The 14020-nt window shown below is 40.4% G+C and overlaps 1 protein-coding gene across 1 annotated transcript in view; it reads left to right on the top strand.

Moving 5' to 3' along the window:
- The window catches only part of pappa2 (pappalysin 2), a 59006-nt gene that overhangs the window by 24109 nt on the left and 20877 nt on the right, over positions 1–14020 (top strand). The window contains exons 12-20 of the mRNA XM_072363043.1: positions 1349–1477; positions 1567–1652; positions 7666–7862; positions 10185–10298; positions 12190–12325; positions 12418–12592; positions 13039–13104; positions 13192–13288; positions 13608–13785. Of these exons, the coding sequence (XP_072219144.1) occupies positions 1349–1477; positions 1567–1652; positions 7666–7862; positions 10185–10298; positions 12190–12325; positions 12418–12592; positions 13039–13104; positions 13192–13288; positions 13608–13785 (1178 nt within the window). The remainder of the gene's footprint in view (positions 1–1348; positions 1478–1566; positions 1653–7665; positions 7863–10184; positions 10299–12189; positions 12326–12417; positions 12593–13038; positions 13105–13191; positions 13289–13607; positions 13786–14020) is intronic.

Genomic DNA, 14020 nt, shown 5'->3' with positions numbered 1-14020 from the left:
GAAAACTTCAAATAATTGTTGCTGGTTCTACAAGGTACTGAAATATGGGGTGTATTTAGTTTTTTCACATTGCTTCAGCACTTTGGCTTAGTTTGGTTCAAAGAAAAAAAAGAAGGTCATTATGAAATGATGGAATATGTCATGTGTTGTTCATTTGAGGTCAATTAAACTGAATGTAAGATCTGGTAAGAACCAGATGATTTTTGTTATGTCCTGATACAAAACAAACACTTAAGGGGTTTGCTTGGAAGGGAGAGGAAGCGCACCAACACTAATGAGCAAACTAACAAAATACTGTTCGTTAAAAGCATTTGGATGACATGGAAAGTAATTATAGCGGACCTTAGTGGATATACAGTGTCCTCAAAAGCTTACTATCACAAGCATCAGCAGAACTTTGACATAAGAGAGCTGAGTCACCAATGACTGTTGTTCTTATTATGGGGAAGTGGGCTTGCATAAATGTATGAATGTAAGATGTAGAAATGATGTGAACATGACCTATAATACACTCAAATACCAAAATGAAGCTACAACTAAGGTGTCAACACAATTAAGTGTCATGCTTATCATGTTAAGATTTATTGAAATGTAATGTAAAGCCTCTGAGAGCAGAGAGTCAAACAGATCAGGACTTGTTGCAGAAGGGTCAAGGCTGTGTCTCAGTATAGACAATAAAGAAAACTGGGGATCAGGATTATCATATTCCTCATTTCTTGTCTGGCTCATAATTAATAAAGGCATTTTTTTTTGTCTGGAGAAACTGGATGCACTGCCAGATAATGCGATTGTGTACTTTTCAGATCCAGAAGGATGAGGTTTGTGCTGGGAAAACAGAGACAAGGCTCTTTTTATAGGTACAGAACACTAAAAGATCGATAGTTCTGACACTGGAGCCACTGCAGTGCCGCATACACCCTGAAATGGGGCTTTAAGGTCACTAGATACCACAAGGTTATAGATTAAAAAAAGTTCCAGCTTCCACTTTTTTTGCTGCATGGCTTCTCCAAATCCATCAGATCTGATATTGAGATCATTTGTGTGGGGCAGCAGAAAAATACAATACCTCCTTCGTACAGAGTCTAGCTGTAATATTTAAGAGAATGAAGTCACCGTTCACCAAACTGGCACCTGTATCCGCAGATTGTCATTTTTGTAAGTACCGAATGAGTCACTGAGACTGATCAACAAGCCTATAAAGATTAGATGACGCGTATGTACGACAGAACGATAAAGAATCTTGCTCCCATGAGGGAAAATAGTGAGGTTGTAATTTCACCATGCCAAAAAATGCACAATTTTATGCTCACTCAAAACTATTTCTCCCCTCTGTTCTCACCCCCATCAGCTCCGTTAAGCAGGGTGTCAAGTACGAGTATACAATCCAGGTGGAAGCAGAAGGTGTCCTCAGCGATCCCTCCCCACCTCTCCTCTATACACACGGCCAGTCCTACTGCGGGGATGGTCTCATACAGGGGTGTGTGCAGCCTGGTGAACAGTCGCACATTTACAAAGGAGAGAGCATTGATAACGGAGGCGATGACGATGATGATTTTGTCTCTGCAGGACAGAGGAGTGTGATGATGGGAACCTGTTGGACGGGGATGGCTGCTCTAAGAAATGCCACAAGGAAACTGACTTCAATTGCAATGGTGAGCATCGTTCACATCACTGCTGAGGGAAACAAGCTGAGAGCGCACCAGACTGTGCAGTTTTTTTTCGTTTTTTTTTCAAAGCGGTCGCAACACTTTCTTTAACGTCTCGCATCAAACCCCCAGCTCTGCCCGCTGTCTCACACGTAAAACACGAGAGCCGTATAAACTCCCAGCGTAAAAGAGCAGGCACCGAAGAGCCAGAAATCTCTGGAGTTGTGCACGCAGCAGCGTTAAGGAAAAAAGACGAAGAAAAAAAAAAATAATATCACGCCAATCAAATTGAATTTACAAGACATAAAAGCTTCTGGCTTGACTGGATTCCACAGCCCATTAATGTAACATCACAGCAACATAAGAGAAAACAGATGAGCCGAGGGGTAAAAAGCACGTTTTTGCTTTGTTAAGTCAGAAGTCTTTTTTTTGGGAAAACACTTTGACACAAGACTGGCTAAGAAAGCTCTGAAAAACACTTCTCAGCTGTAAACTATACAGCTCAGTCTCAAAACACATGTCAGTCATGTTTCTGTTTTATTAATTTTGGCCTTTTTTAAAAAAAAATAAAAAGTCATTCGAAGCAATCACTGTAGACTTTTGGGAATATTAATAAATTAGATTTATTGATTTTTATCAAAGATTCTGTTGTGGTTTTGGATTGGGCACTCGCAGAAATCAGCTTAGAATAACACCAATGTTTTGAACACAGTTTTCGTTTTCATTAAATTTGATATTCTCCATCCAAAGTTAGTACGATTTTTTCTTTTCTCTTATCAGCGCCTGCAACAGCTGGCTAGCTCTCTTCAGTAAAAGATCATAGCCGATGCGAAAGTTTCGTTGTTTAACGACCCCACAGTTAAGTGAATGAGGCCATCTTGTCGTTCCGAGTGCCAGAATGTGCAGGGGTGCTGTTGTATTTCATTATTTCTCATCCCTCCTTGCCAATTTCTGTTTTACACAAAAAAAGAAACTTAAAAAATTAGATTAGAGGGCCTCTGTGGTTAATGCTCGGGTAGGTTAACTTTTAGTAAGGTTTTGACAGGAATGCAAGATCTGCTTTTTTTGGAATAAACCGCCAAAAGTTGATGGTGAGAGGAGAAAAGTTAAGAAACAGTTAATTTGTGGCTGAGCAAATCAAATGTACACCCAACTTTAACTCAAGGGTTTAACATATCAGAACACTATTAAAAAGAGACTCTGGTTCTTAGTCTCAAAATGAGGTAAGCACAACCTCAGATAAACAACAAGCGCATAACGTCAAGCTAAAAAATGAATCAAAAACATGTACACCCAATAATTCAGCAGCTTGTTGAACCACCTTTAGCAGTAATAACTCGAAGTAATCATTTTCTGTATGAGGTTATCAGTCTCACATCATCATGGAGGAATTTTGGCCCACTCTTCTTTACAATGCTGCTTCAATTAATTGAAGTTCGCTGGCATTAGTCTATGCTCAGCTCTCAGCATTTCAATCAGGCTGAGGTCTGGACTTTGACTGGTCCAGTGCAGCACCATGATTCTTTCCTTTTTCAGGCATTCTGTTGTAGGCTTGCTGCTGCGTTTTAGGATCGCTGTCAGTGAGCAAGTTTCAGACACGCTTTAGCTGTCAGACAGGTGGCCTCACATTTGACTCTAGAATACTTTAGTATACAGAGGATTTTGATGGTGACTGCAAGGTACCGTGGCTGCAGAACCAGCCCAAACCATCAGCCCTCCACCACCGTGCTTGACAGCTGGTATGAGGTGTGCTGATGTGCATTATGGCCAAACAGCTCCACTTTTGTCTCATCTGTCCAAAAGACATTGTTCCAGAAGTCTTGTAGTTTGCTCAGATGTAACTTTGCAAACCTAAGCTGTGCTGCCATGTTCTTTTGAGAGAGTCTCCTCCTGTGACCCTTCCAAAAAGGCCGTGTTTGTTCAGTCTAGTTGTTAGAGTTGTTAGAGGCTCACATGTAGCTCTTGGGTCTGAGCTTGGTGGGACACCCACTCCTGTGAAGACTGGCAATCATCCTGAGTGTTTTTCTCTTGTGAATATTCTTTCTCACCATGGATAAATGAACGATGGACTATAAATTGTTTGGAAAATGGCCTTATAACCCTCCCCAGAGAAATATTGCTGATGTCTCTCCTCCTTGGTACTTTGTTAACAAACACCTGGATGCTCCAGAGAAGCAAACTTCCAATACTTCTTCCTAAAGATCAGTTAATCAAGTGCTTTTGACTTACCTTCTGACTTTAATTCCTTTTAGCATTTTGGGTGTTTTTAAAATGCTGCTTCCTCATTTTCACTTAGTTTTTGTTCAGTAATAAGAACACATGTGTTGTTATTCATTTAAGATTGTATTTACCTCCTTTTCACACTTAGCTTTTATAAGGATCTGATGTGTAGAAGCTTTTGAACAGAAAGAAAGTGCACTTTTCTTTTCACAGGACTTCATTTAAAGACAATCACCGTAAACCCTGGGTCAGGTGGTTGAAAAGCAAAAAAAAAACCCCAAAAAACCTCCGAAAACATGCAGCATAACATGACAAGAGACAAACAAAGATGCCACAGAAAGTGCCTCTGTCATTTATGATTCCACCACAGGACAACAATGCTTTGTGACTCCACCCTAACACAGTCTGAAACACGCAGACAGGCCACAACAAAAGCCTCACTTCACGAAACGGAAGGGAGTTTACCCAAAATGCTTCTTTGTAAACAGAAAGCTGAACAATGCCTGTGCCTATGTATGTTTCTGTTGTTTTTTAGGTTTTTTTTTTTAATGTTGTGTAGTATTGATATACATAGTTCCACAATATTCTCTCATGCAGAGAAAACACTGATCAGCCTGAATGACACTTCTGTGGGGTAACTTTTGGTGTACTTGCACTCTTCTGTCTCCCTTTACCAATTAAAGATGGCATTCCAGATGAGTGCAGACATTAACCTGAATGACAGAGGTGGTCAGCTTCATTGTTTTGGTGTGTTTTGGAGTGTTGTTCCACAAGAACCTTCAAATTCATCCTCTGTATCGCAGAGTGCATGCTCAAACGCTCCTCTTTTTTGCCAGAAGCTTTATCTCATAAATAATCCCTAATAACGCGAGGGAGGTGTGACAGGTCAGTTGAGATGAAACAGTACGTTGCTTTCTTTTCAGGCCATGTATTGTTTCCACTGGCAGCTGGATGGCAGTTATTCATGTGTGCTGTGAGGGCTTGTGTTACGAGAGCTTGTTACAGGACGAAAACTTCCATCATCCAGTCAGTTTATTTGTAAGTGGGAAACAAGCTGAGGCCAAACCCCCTCCCTCCAACTTCCATTAGGGCTTGCCATGCCGTGACTGAAGCCATTACATCTCGTTTTACAATAAAACACATCATAACTAGGAAGGAAAACAATTTGGCAAAAATAGGTTTTTACAAATTGCAACACTTAAAACCAATTATTCAGTTTTACTTCTTAGTCATAGACCGATTATTTGTTTGGGTTTTCTAGCCACATTTGCTTGACCCAGTTAACTCTTGCTATGCCCGCTCTTGCTCTGTTTTGTTTTCCTCATAGAATTGACTTTGTTTCTGGAAAAAACACGCCAAATGCTTTCATTGAACACCCACTGGGTGTACAAGATGCATTTGTTCGGGTCGTTAAAAAGTCTTGGTGTCGTGCCCTTAGTCTTTGTTTTGTTTTTGCATTTGTTTTTTATTGCTTTTACCGGATATATTTCAGTTTTCAGCTGCTTGTTTGAATAATGGTTAGATTGCACAATGTGTTTACAGCACGGAGACCTGGAATAAAAACCAGGTGCCTAGGATATTCTATCAGTTCCTTTTAAGCCTAATAGGTACGAGACCTGGAGTGAAAATGTCTTAATCACTTTCACAGGTGTCATTAAAGTAAGGGTGGGATGTTTGTTGAGTTCATTTGATGTCGTCTTGCCAGTTGAACTCAGGAAGACAGAATGGCATTGAGTTGTCTCAGCCTAACTCGCTTTTTCAAACATGTTTCCGTTTACTAATTGAAGCCATTTGTGCAGCACTTGACTATATGTTTGTCTAAACTCTGCGGCTGTCCAGATGTTAACAAGGCCAAGCCTCTGAAGTGTATGTTTACCGGGCTTTTTATGAATAACTGCAGCATCAGAAGCTGTTTTTCACTTCATGTTTCCCACTGTTTTTTTGTGATACACTGCTGTGGAACATCACGCGTCCTTTCAACTCGATGCACATGTTGTCATAGCTAGATGAGGTAGCCTATTTACAGTTCTGCCTGTAGTAAAGTCTATCAGTCCTTTACACTTTGCCTCCAAAAGCCTGCTAGTGAAGGAGCACATTAGTGTAATCTCTGGGGAAGTTACATATAATCATAGTATGGTGATCAGATTACACTATAATGGAATGCCTTTTTTGAAAGCTTTATATTCTTTTATGCTCTTACGGCATATTTGGGCTTAGTTGTTGGAACTAAAGAGTCAGATTGAGAACGATGCAAGTCAGCGTACATTAAATGTAACATTATTAAGCCAAAAAGCACGCAGTTCATTCTTGATTTTGGGAGTACATTTAGTTGTTTGGAAAAAACAAAAAGGTCTAAACTGATCTCTATAAGAACTTTCAACCTCATGTGTTTTGGCTTAAAGGAAATGCTGGAAGGTGCTCATTACATTCTTAACTGCCTTAGAGTTAGTCATTCTAGCATTCATATTCCATGCACCTAACTATTGTTGTAGACCAATCACAGACACCGCACTCAAAGATGCCTGCGTTTTCCCTTAGTTGCGCAGGAGTGGCTCGATGAACACATTCAAGAGCCTGAGGCATTGACCGGGTCTCCGAACTCTGATCACAATCCTATTGAGCATCCACAGGATATGCAGGAACGATCCCAGTCAACTAAGGCACCAGCCTTAAGCCCACCAGACCCAAAGAATGCCAGTGGTCCTGGTGCCAGACACCACAGAGAGCCAGTGTCCATGCCTTCCCCGGTCAGGACGCGTTTGGCGATAGAAGGCAACACATTCATAAACAGCAGTTATCTAAAGCTTAAACTCATACTAAGCCTTTATCAGTCACTGTTCACAAACAAAACTCAAACATGATCTTTTCCCTCTGGTATAGTCAGCAAGCGTTTGATCAGCAGTGGCGTTCCAGCGAGGTGAAGAAAGCTAAATGCAGCAGTAGTAACTTAGGAAATGCACCCTTACCAAGTGATTCTTTTGCCACATATCAACCACAAATCAACATGTCCACATTTCAGTGCGAAGAAGCAGGATTGGTTGATTTTAGAGGGTGCCGAGAGGATGAAGCAAAATAAGAAGAAACTGAGATAAGCATCACCACACATTTCTTAAGATCCATAAGATCTGAGTGGAATGAGTCTGTATTAAAAAATGAGTTGGCTGTCTAATCAAGCCAGAGGCATCTGCAGCTTTCTACTGGTAGCTGTCCAGCGCTGGAGCCATAAAGACTGTTTTAACCTTTATGAACAGTTCAAAGCTCTATTTTCTTATTGCTATTGTTTTTTTGTCTTTCTTTTTTTTACAATCCACAATTGTTTCGTTAATGAAGAACCTAATTTCTAAATTTAGCCGGAGACAGAATAATAAAAAGCTGTCTGTGTTTTCCTTTTCTGTGAGACTTGGAACAAGCTTTGATTATTGCTTTGACAGTTCTTTGTAACACATAATGTTGCTGTTGTTACTTGGGTTTCAACCAGGCACCTATTAGGTTTCAGTTGAATAATATTGCAAAATTATTGTAATCTTCAATAATTAATTGAAGTCAGCATTCATTTCTTACGAGAATTTACAATGTGTTGACAGCACGGGGAGTCAGATTTGGTTGAGCTGATGTGGCTAACATTGGAAGTTGCCAAAGAAAATACAGAATAGATTTGCTCATTTTTGGTTCACTGACAAATAGAACTGGACGATGGTCTATCAGTGGGGAAAGAGAGTGTGCTTTGCCAGATTAGAAAACCTGACTTTATATTCTTTCATAAATCCTCTTCTCTGATTCTTTTCCCTGTCTCCCTAAGGTGAACCGAGTCAGTGTTATGTTTTTGATGGGGACGGCGTGTGTGAGGAGTTTGAGCGGGGCTCCAGCGTTCAAGACTGTGGTTACTTCACACCTTTGGGCTATGCAGATCAGTGGGCATCCACTGCCACCGCATCTCACCAGGACTCGAACCTCTGTCCTGCCCAAGGTGCCACAGGGGAACCATCCCTCACCAAGGTATCTCATATGATGCATTACTTTATACAGTTTTTACACTTCAATCTTCTACCAACTCAAATGTTGAGAACGAAAGAGTATTCGTGTTTCCCAATGATTGCCCTCATTCTGTCTACTATTAGATACAAATATAAGATACTAAAGATTTATATTATGATGTAAGCAGAGTGCTTTTCACATAGAATATATTCAAAATAGATCTAATTACCGGGATTTGATCTCTTGCTTTGTCTACCATTTTGACTCCTTGAGTCAAGCGTTTTAGTCATTGCCAACCAACATTTCATGCCTGCCTATCCTTCTGTATCAATAAGAAAAGCACAAGGCGGGATACATCGAGTGAACCTCTCCTTACTCATGGTAATTCGTACTTCTTCCAAAGTAACTTTTGCGAAAAGTTATGGCCCTGAAACTGCAGCCCCTGGTTCTGCAGAAATCCCCTACTTGACTGTATGGGCGTCATGGATGGCAGTGACTCAGGTGACAGAAACGGTTGCCTGCCGCTCACACACTTTCCAGTTCGGTCCAAGGCCTCTCTACGCGGTGAGTTGTCCTTGGACAAGACACTGAACCACAGGTTGCTCCCAGTGGCAGCAGCTTGTGTAGATAGTAGTGAATGTAAAAAACTTTGGACAGTGCTTTAAACTTTGAGCTAAAGTTAAAAGGTCCTGTAAAAAAGGAGACCATTTGCCATATCTTAGACACCTGCCAGTCACAACTTCGCCCGGCCCTGACAGACAAAAAGGTTTAATGTCTATCTTAATGTCTAAAAGTGAACACACTGTTGTATTAAAGAAGACTTGAAACTAGTGATTGAGACCATAAACTCATAAGGAAAGTAGTAATTTTCTAATAGACAGCTGTGTTTGAATTGGCCATTCATCTCGAAGTAGTGCACCGTTTAATGAATCAGTCATTTTACTAGCAGCTTTTGGAATTTCAACTAAAACTTTTCATTCACTACATTGTGCATTACAAACTTGTCACGTGATATGCCAGCAGCACCACAGACGTCATACACTACATTGGTCAAAATAGACCACCATGCAGCTAGTTAGCTTTTAGTGGAGTAGGCATCACAACTGAACAGCCACTGATGTGGAGGCCACTTACACATAACACCAGAGAACCTTTTGGCAGGTCTCTCTACAATAACACAGCAACTTTAAACACAGCAGAGCTCCCTCTGTTCTTTTGACAACTTTTCTACAATAATACATCAATCATTTTTCAAACATGAAATGTTTGCGGCCTCATGAAGCCACGTCTTCAGTCCATAATCATTTGAAAGCCAAATTCTGTCACACCACTTTCACGTATGAACTCACATCAGCCGCGCTCTTCTGCATACAAAACACACGCAAAATAGAGCTCAAGCAAAGCAGATGTTAATTAGGTTTTGCTCGTCTGTCATCATGGAAGGATTGTTGGTGGCGGAGCCGGCAAAGCTGGGATTTTTAATCCAGTGTGATGAGGTTTACCATAGACGACAGGAAGATTTGGTCACAGACTTTTTATAAAGGGCAGACCCACACAAATGCAGATGGTAGAAAAACGTGAATGCAGCCTGTGTCGTCTCAATTGAAGGAATGTTCGTGTTCATTCAAGTTTTTACTGCCCGTATTTGTCATGTATGTATATTTCTATATGTGTCAGCCTTTCATACACAGAAACATATGCATTTATAAGACATTTGAGTAGAGATGCACTGATTGCAATTTCCTTTAGGACAACAATAGGCTCGACTGGCCTATTGTTATTTTTTTTTTTATTTTGTTTTCACTTTGGTAGTTTTTGGGTTATTTTTGGGCATTCAGCTGTAAAAAAAACATTGATCGTGAATAACTTCAACATTTTCCCCAAAACTAACAGGTTGCACAGCCTTCTCTCTCAGTCACTGGAAATTAAACATAAAATGAATTACCGCATTTCGCTATTTCTGCACCTGATTATAGGCCAAAAATGTTTGTCCTCTTTTTGACTCATCTTAGGATATAAAGGTGCTTCAGGGAAGTGCTGTATTTGGAAATTAAAAACGTAGGTCTGGTGCAATCACTTGCCATTAATGTTTAAGTGATAAGACTGAACCTACATTTGTTGATAACCTAAAAGTACCAGGTTTCATTACTCAGTGCTATGTTTATGGTGCATTTACTGAACAATGAATAAATAAGTAAACAGTTGAATAAATTAACAAGTGAATGAATAAAATAAATCAATAAATCATCAAGCTGATAATCAGTTTATACCTACAACTGGCTGACCGATCAGTGCTTCTGTATAGTTGTGATATTTCCTTAATTTCTCATCTTTTGTGCGAAGTTCTGCAGGTATCAGCACCTGGAGGTGAACGACAGAGCAGCCACCGATTCCTGGTTCCCTTGCACAGCCCAGTCTGACACGAACAATGGCCTGGAACACTCAGTTTGGCTAAAGGTATATGTATGTGTGTGCGCATGCTGTATCTGTTTTCTCCTCGGCTGAAAGACTGCGGCTGGCTGCTCTGTCTTTAACAGCTTCCAGTACTTTCCAGTACTCTTTTAAATAGGGTTGAAGGGCCTCCCAAACAGACTGCTGGCTCAAACCTCCCGACACGCACACATTCCTTACTTTCTAACAATTACATGATTCATACAAAGCAATGGTAGCAATAATTGCTTATTTTCCAGGTCAGTGGTAAAAATGTAACTTCTAATGATCTGTAGATGATTACAACTCATGACTAACCCCCTGCTAATTCTGTATTTACATTCTGTGCCTTTTGTTTTTTACCCAGTGGGCACTAATCACCAAAATCCTTCAAAAACAATAATTGCCAGTGTATTTATAGTGAAAGACCAAGTGTTATATAATTGAATCATCCTTCATAATTAAAGACTTGAAAGGTTCATATGTTGTGAAAATACCGGTAACCGAAGGAATAACAACAAGTTAAATAAAATACAGTTAAAAATAGATCTCTTAATCTTAATTAGTTCATAATGATGATCTTGATAATTAACAAATAATACAAAAATAGCATAAACTATTAGGTAATTGTTATTTTCTTTCGATTTTTAAGGATATTCTTAAAAATAATGGCACTGGATTTGTTGATCAAATCAGTTTCCTTGCCTGTCTTTGCAGCTCCATGTGTAGCCAACAGTGCTTCGCACAGACGGTCTGATTTGTGGACAGAGCTGAATTTGGGTCAGGCTTTCCACTCCAGACCTGTGTCTGGTTCTCATATTTTTTATGCATTTTTTTTCTTTTTTTCTCTATTATTTAATCTTTCCACTGCCACCGTTCCCACAGTCATTTCTGCGGGTCCAGTGTAGGCCAGCTGTCAAATTCACTGATGGTTTCACAACCTTGTCTGTCATATCTGGATTATAGGGGCCTTTACAGTTATGAGCTTACCTGCTTTTTTGAATTTAGAAAAAAACAAACAAAAAAAACATCAGTTTCATTACTTCCACTTCTTTGTTGAATGGCTCATCTTTCCATGCCGTGCCCACTTTATCAGACGCATCCCTGTAGCCTCTCGGGATGGCCGTCTTCTCCCTAAAGGCTCTAAGTGTTTGAAAAGCCTTCATTATAACACCCGTGTTTGCCGGCTCTCTATGAAACATCTCCTTTTCTTTTCTGTGCTCTTTCTCTCAGAGGCTTTCTTAAATATCTAATCTCACTCTGTATGAAAAGCCCTCTTTAGCTATCCACTCGTGATCATGTGTGCCAGCTCTGTTAAAGACAGCTGTCTCATTTAACAGTTGTTTGTTTGGAAGCCCGTTCTCCATTCCACAAGGCTTTTAACGTCTCTTTTAAGCGATGCTCTGATTTAATCTTTTTGAGTATGAAACACCTACAGTTGACAGGTGGCTGTAACAACTTTGTGGAGAAGCAGACCAAAGTCAGCTTGGATTCAGCAGCCACACTGTGTTTTCGTAATCTTTTCTGTAATTTATCCAGCAGAAGTCACATTTACTATGTTCTATACTTGTAGATTAATGTATGGTGGTGGAAGTGTGTTTGAGATATTAATTCATAGATAGACAGAAAGAAAAAAAAGGAAAGCACGGTGCCAAGTTTAAAATGACACATATATATGACAAGGTCCTTGTTATAGTAGAATTGTATTATCAATATGTTACATAAAAGCACCAGGGCAGTAATTCACACATTACATCGACACATTTAGTTAATAACAAATTAATAGAGAGCCATGCATGTGTTAAAGGGGCTCTGCTTTTTATGAACATTTTCACTCATCAATGATTGCTTTTGTTTAATTACTTAAATACACATTCCATACCTATCGTTGTTTTTCACACTGTTACAATTGAAACAGGTGGGATTTGTCCATTCTGGAGTGGCATCCTCTGTAATGGTGTATTTGGCCTCGGATGGTTCGGCGTCCGGGGAGCAGTGTCGGAGGACGGTCACCATCCTCCTGTCTGATGCTAATGGAAAGAACCACTCACTAGGTACTTTTACGTGTTTTGGCTTTTTATGAAATGGGATTCTGTCTTAATGGCATCATGGGAAATAGCTATTCAAAACCCTTCAATCCATCCAGGCACACACAACCTCTCATGTCATCAGAACCCATTGGTGGTGAACGTGACCCAAGACCTCTCTCAGCCCTTCTTCCTCACGTCCTCCGTGATCCTCCTCTTCTCCTCCTCCTCTGTGGCAGTGAAAGGAGTGGCTCTGAGGACCTCCTGCCACTTCAGCACCTTCGCCCTGACCGGGTGCGCATCAGAGGGTGGGCTCTCCCACAACTACTTACTTAACGCACACACACACACACACACACACACACTCCTACATAGATGCTGTTTTATGCACTGCTTAGAGAAGAAACGGCAGACACAACAAATAATGATAATGTTCTCATCCAAGTGAAAGAAAACATGAATCAGAGATAAACTAGTAAAAGTTTAAGTAATTTAAAGTTTTAAGTAATCATGTGTTTTTTAGACTTTTGATGTCAGTACTTAGTCCTGTTTGATAATGTTGATGTTGGACAGTGGACAGTTAACTTTTGTTATTTTAGATTTGTAGACCACTGATCTAACTCACATTAGCAGTGTCAGAAATAGTGATCAGGATAGGCCGCCAGTAGCTTTTTCTTTTTTCGTCTCTCTGCGTCTCATTCCTCTACTTGTCTCTTTTCCTCCCTCCACATCTGCAATAGCTGTTTGCGGCAGCCGTGTCAGATGGACAGCTGCAGTCCTCCGCAGATAGAGCACGCCACTGTCAGGTAGGCTCTGCAGAATGAAACGTTGAGTCATTAGAGAGTTGAAACAACAAACAAAAGAACTATCTATATATCAGTGTGTCTCTGTAGGTGTACAGGAGGAGGGGAGGCCTCTCACTGCTCTGTTCAGTGTCACCGCGGTTTCAGTATCACTGTCGTTAGTGGCAGAGGGATCCCGCCCCAACAGGTAGACTGGATCTTGTATTATGTGTTACACCTTTAAAATAACACCTTGTGTCTTCAGACTGTTAACTTACCTGTTTATTTATTCATGCAGATACCTGTGAGTATCAGACTCTGACAGAAGGGACTTGCAGCATTGTGGTGCAGCAGTTATGTTTGTCCGCTGTCTCGGAACCCTTTCAGTATTCTGTCATAATTATAATCAGCCATTCTTCTGTCCTCAAACAGCTCCCAGTCTCTACTCCTCTCGATACTTCATCCTTTTCTCTTTTCATGCAAAATCACACCTTTTTGCTCTGTCCTACTTTCTTTTCCCCATTCAGAGAGACACAGAGTTGGAGTGTTTTCATGGCTCGTGGGATCGTGAGGTTAGCTGTCAGCCCGTGGACTGCGGTCCTCCTGATCAGTCTCATGTCTATCACGCTATATTCAGTTGTCCCTGGGGAACCACCTTCGGCAAACAGTGCTCCTTCACCTGTGGATCCCCGGCCATATTGCAAGGTAAATCATGGCTTTATCTAGTCTGCCACGTTGTAGTGAATTCTGAGAAAAGCTAGTCTTCTTAGCACCTCTAAGCTATGCATTAAACTCTTCGCCCTCGTATAGCGCCATTGAAAAATCAGCAGAAGAAACTTAAAGGTTGCATTTCCTCTGAATCAAAGAAAAAGAAAAAAAAATCACTAATGTCATGTCTTTTCTGTTGTATCTGTAGTTTTTCACTTATCTTGTATATTAT

This window comes from Leuresthes tenuis, unplaced genomic scaffold (genome assembly GCF_036924035.1).
Source record: "Leuresthes tenuis unplaced genomic scaffold, fLeuTen1.0.hap1 SCAF_14, whole genome shotgun sequence".
In the NCBI taxonomy this organism is placed as follows: domain Eukaryota; kingdom Metazoa; phylum Chordata; class Actinopteri; order Atheriniformes; family Atherinopsidae; genus Leuresthes; species Leuresthes tenuis.
This window is presented reverse-complemented; position numbering and strand designations above follow the sequence as displayed.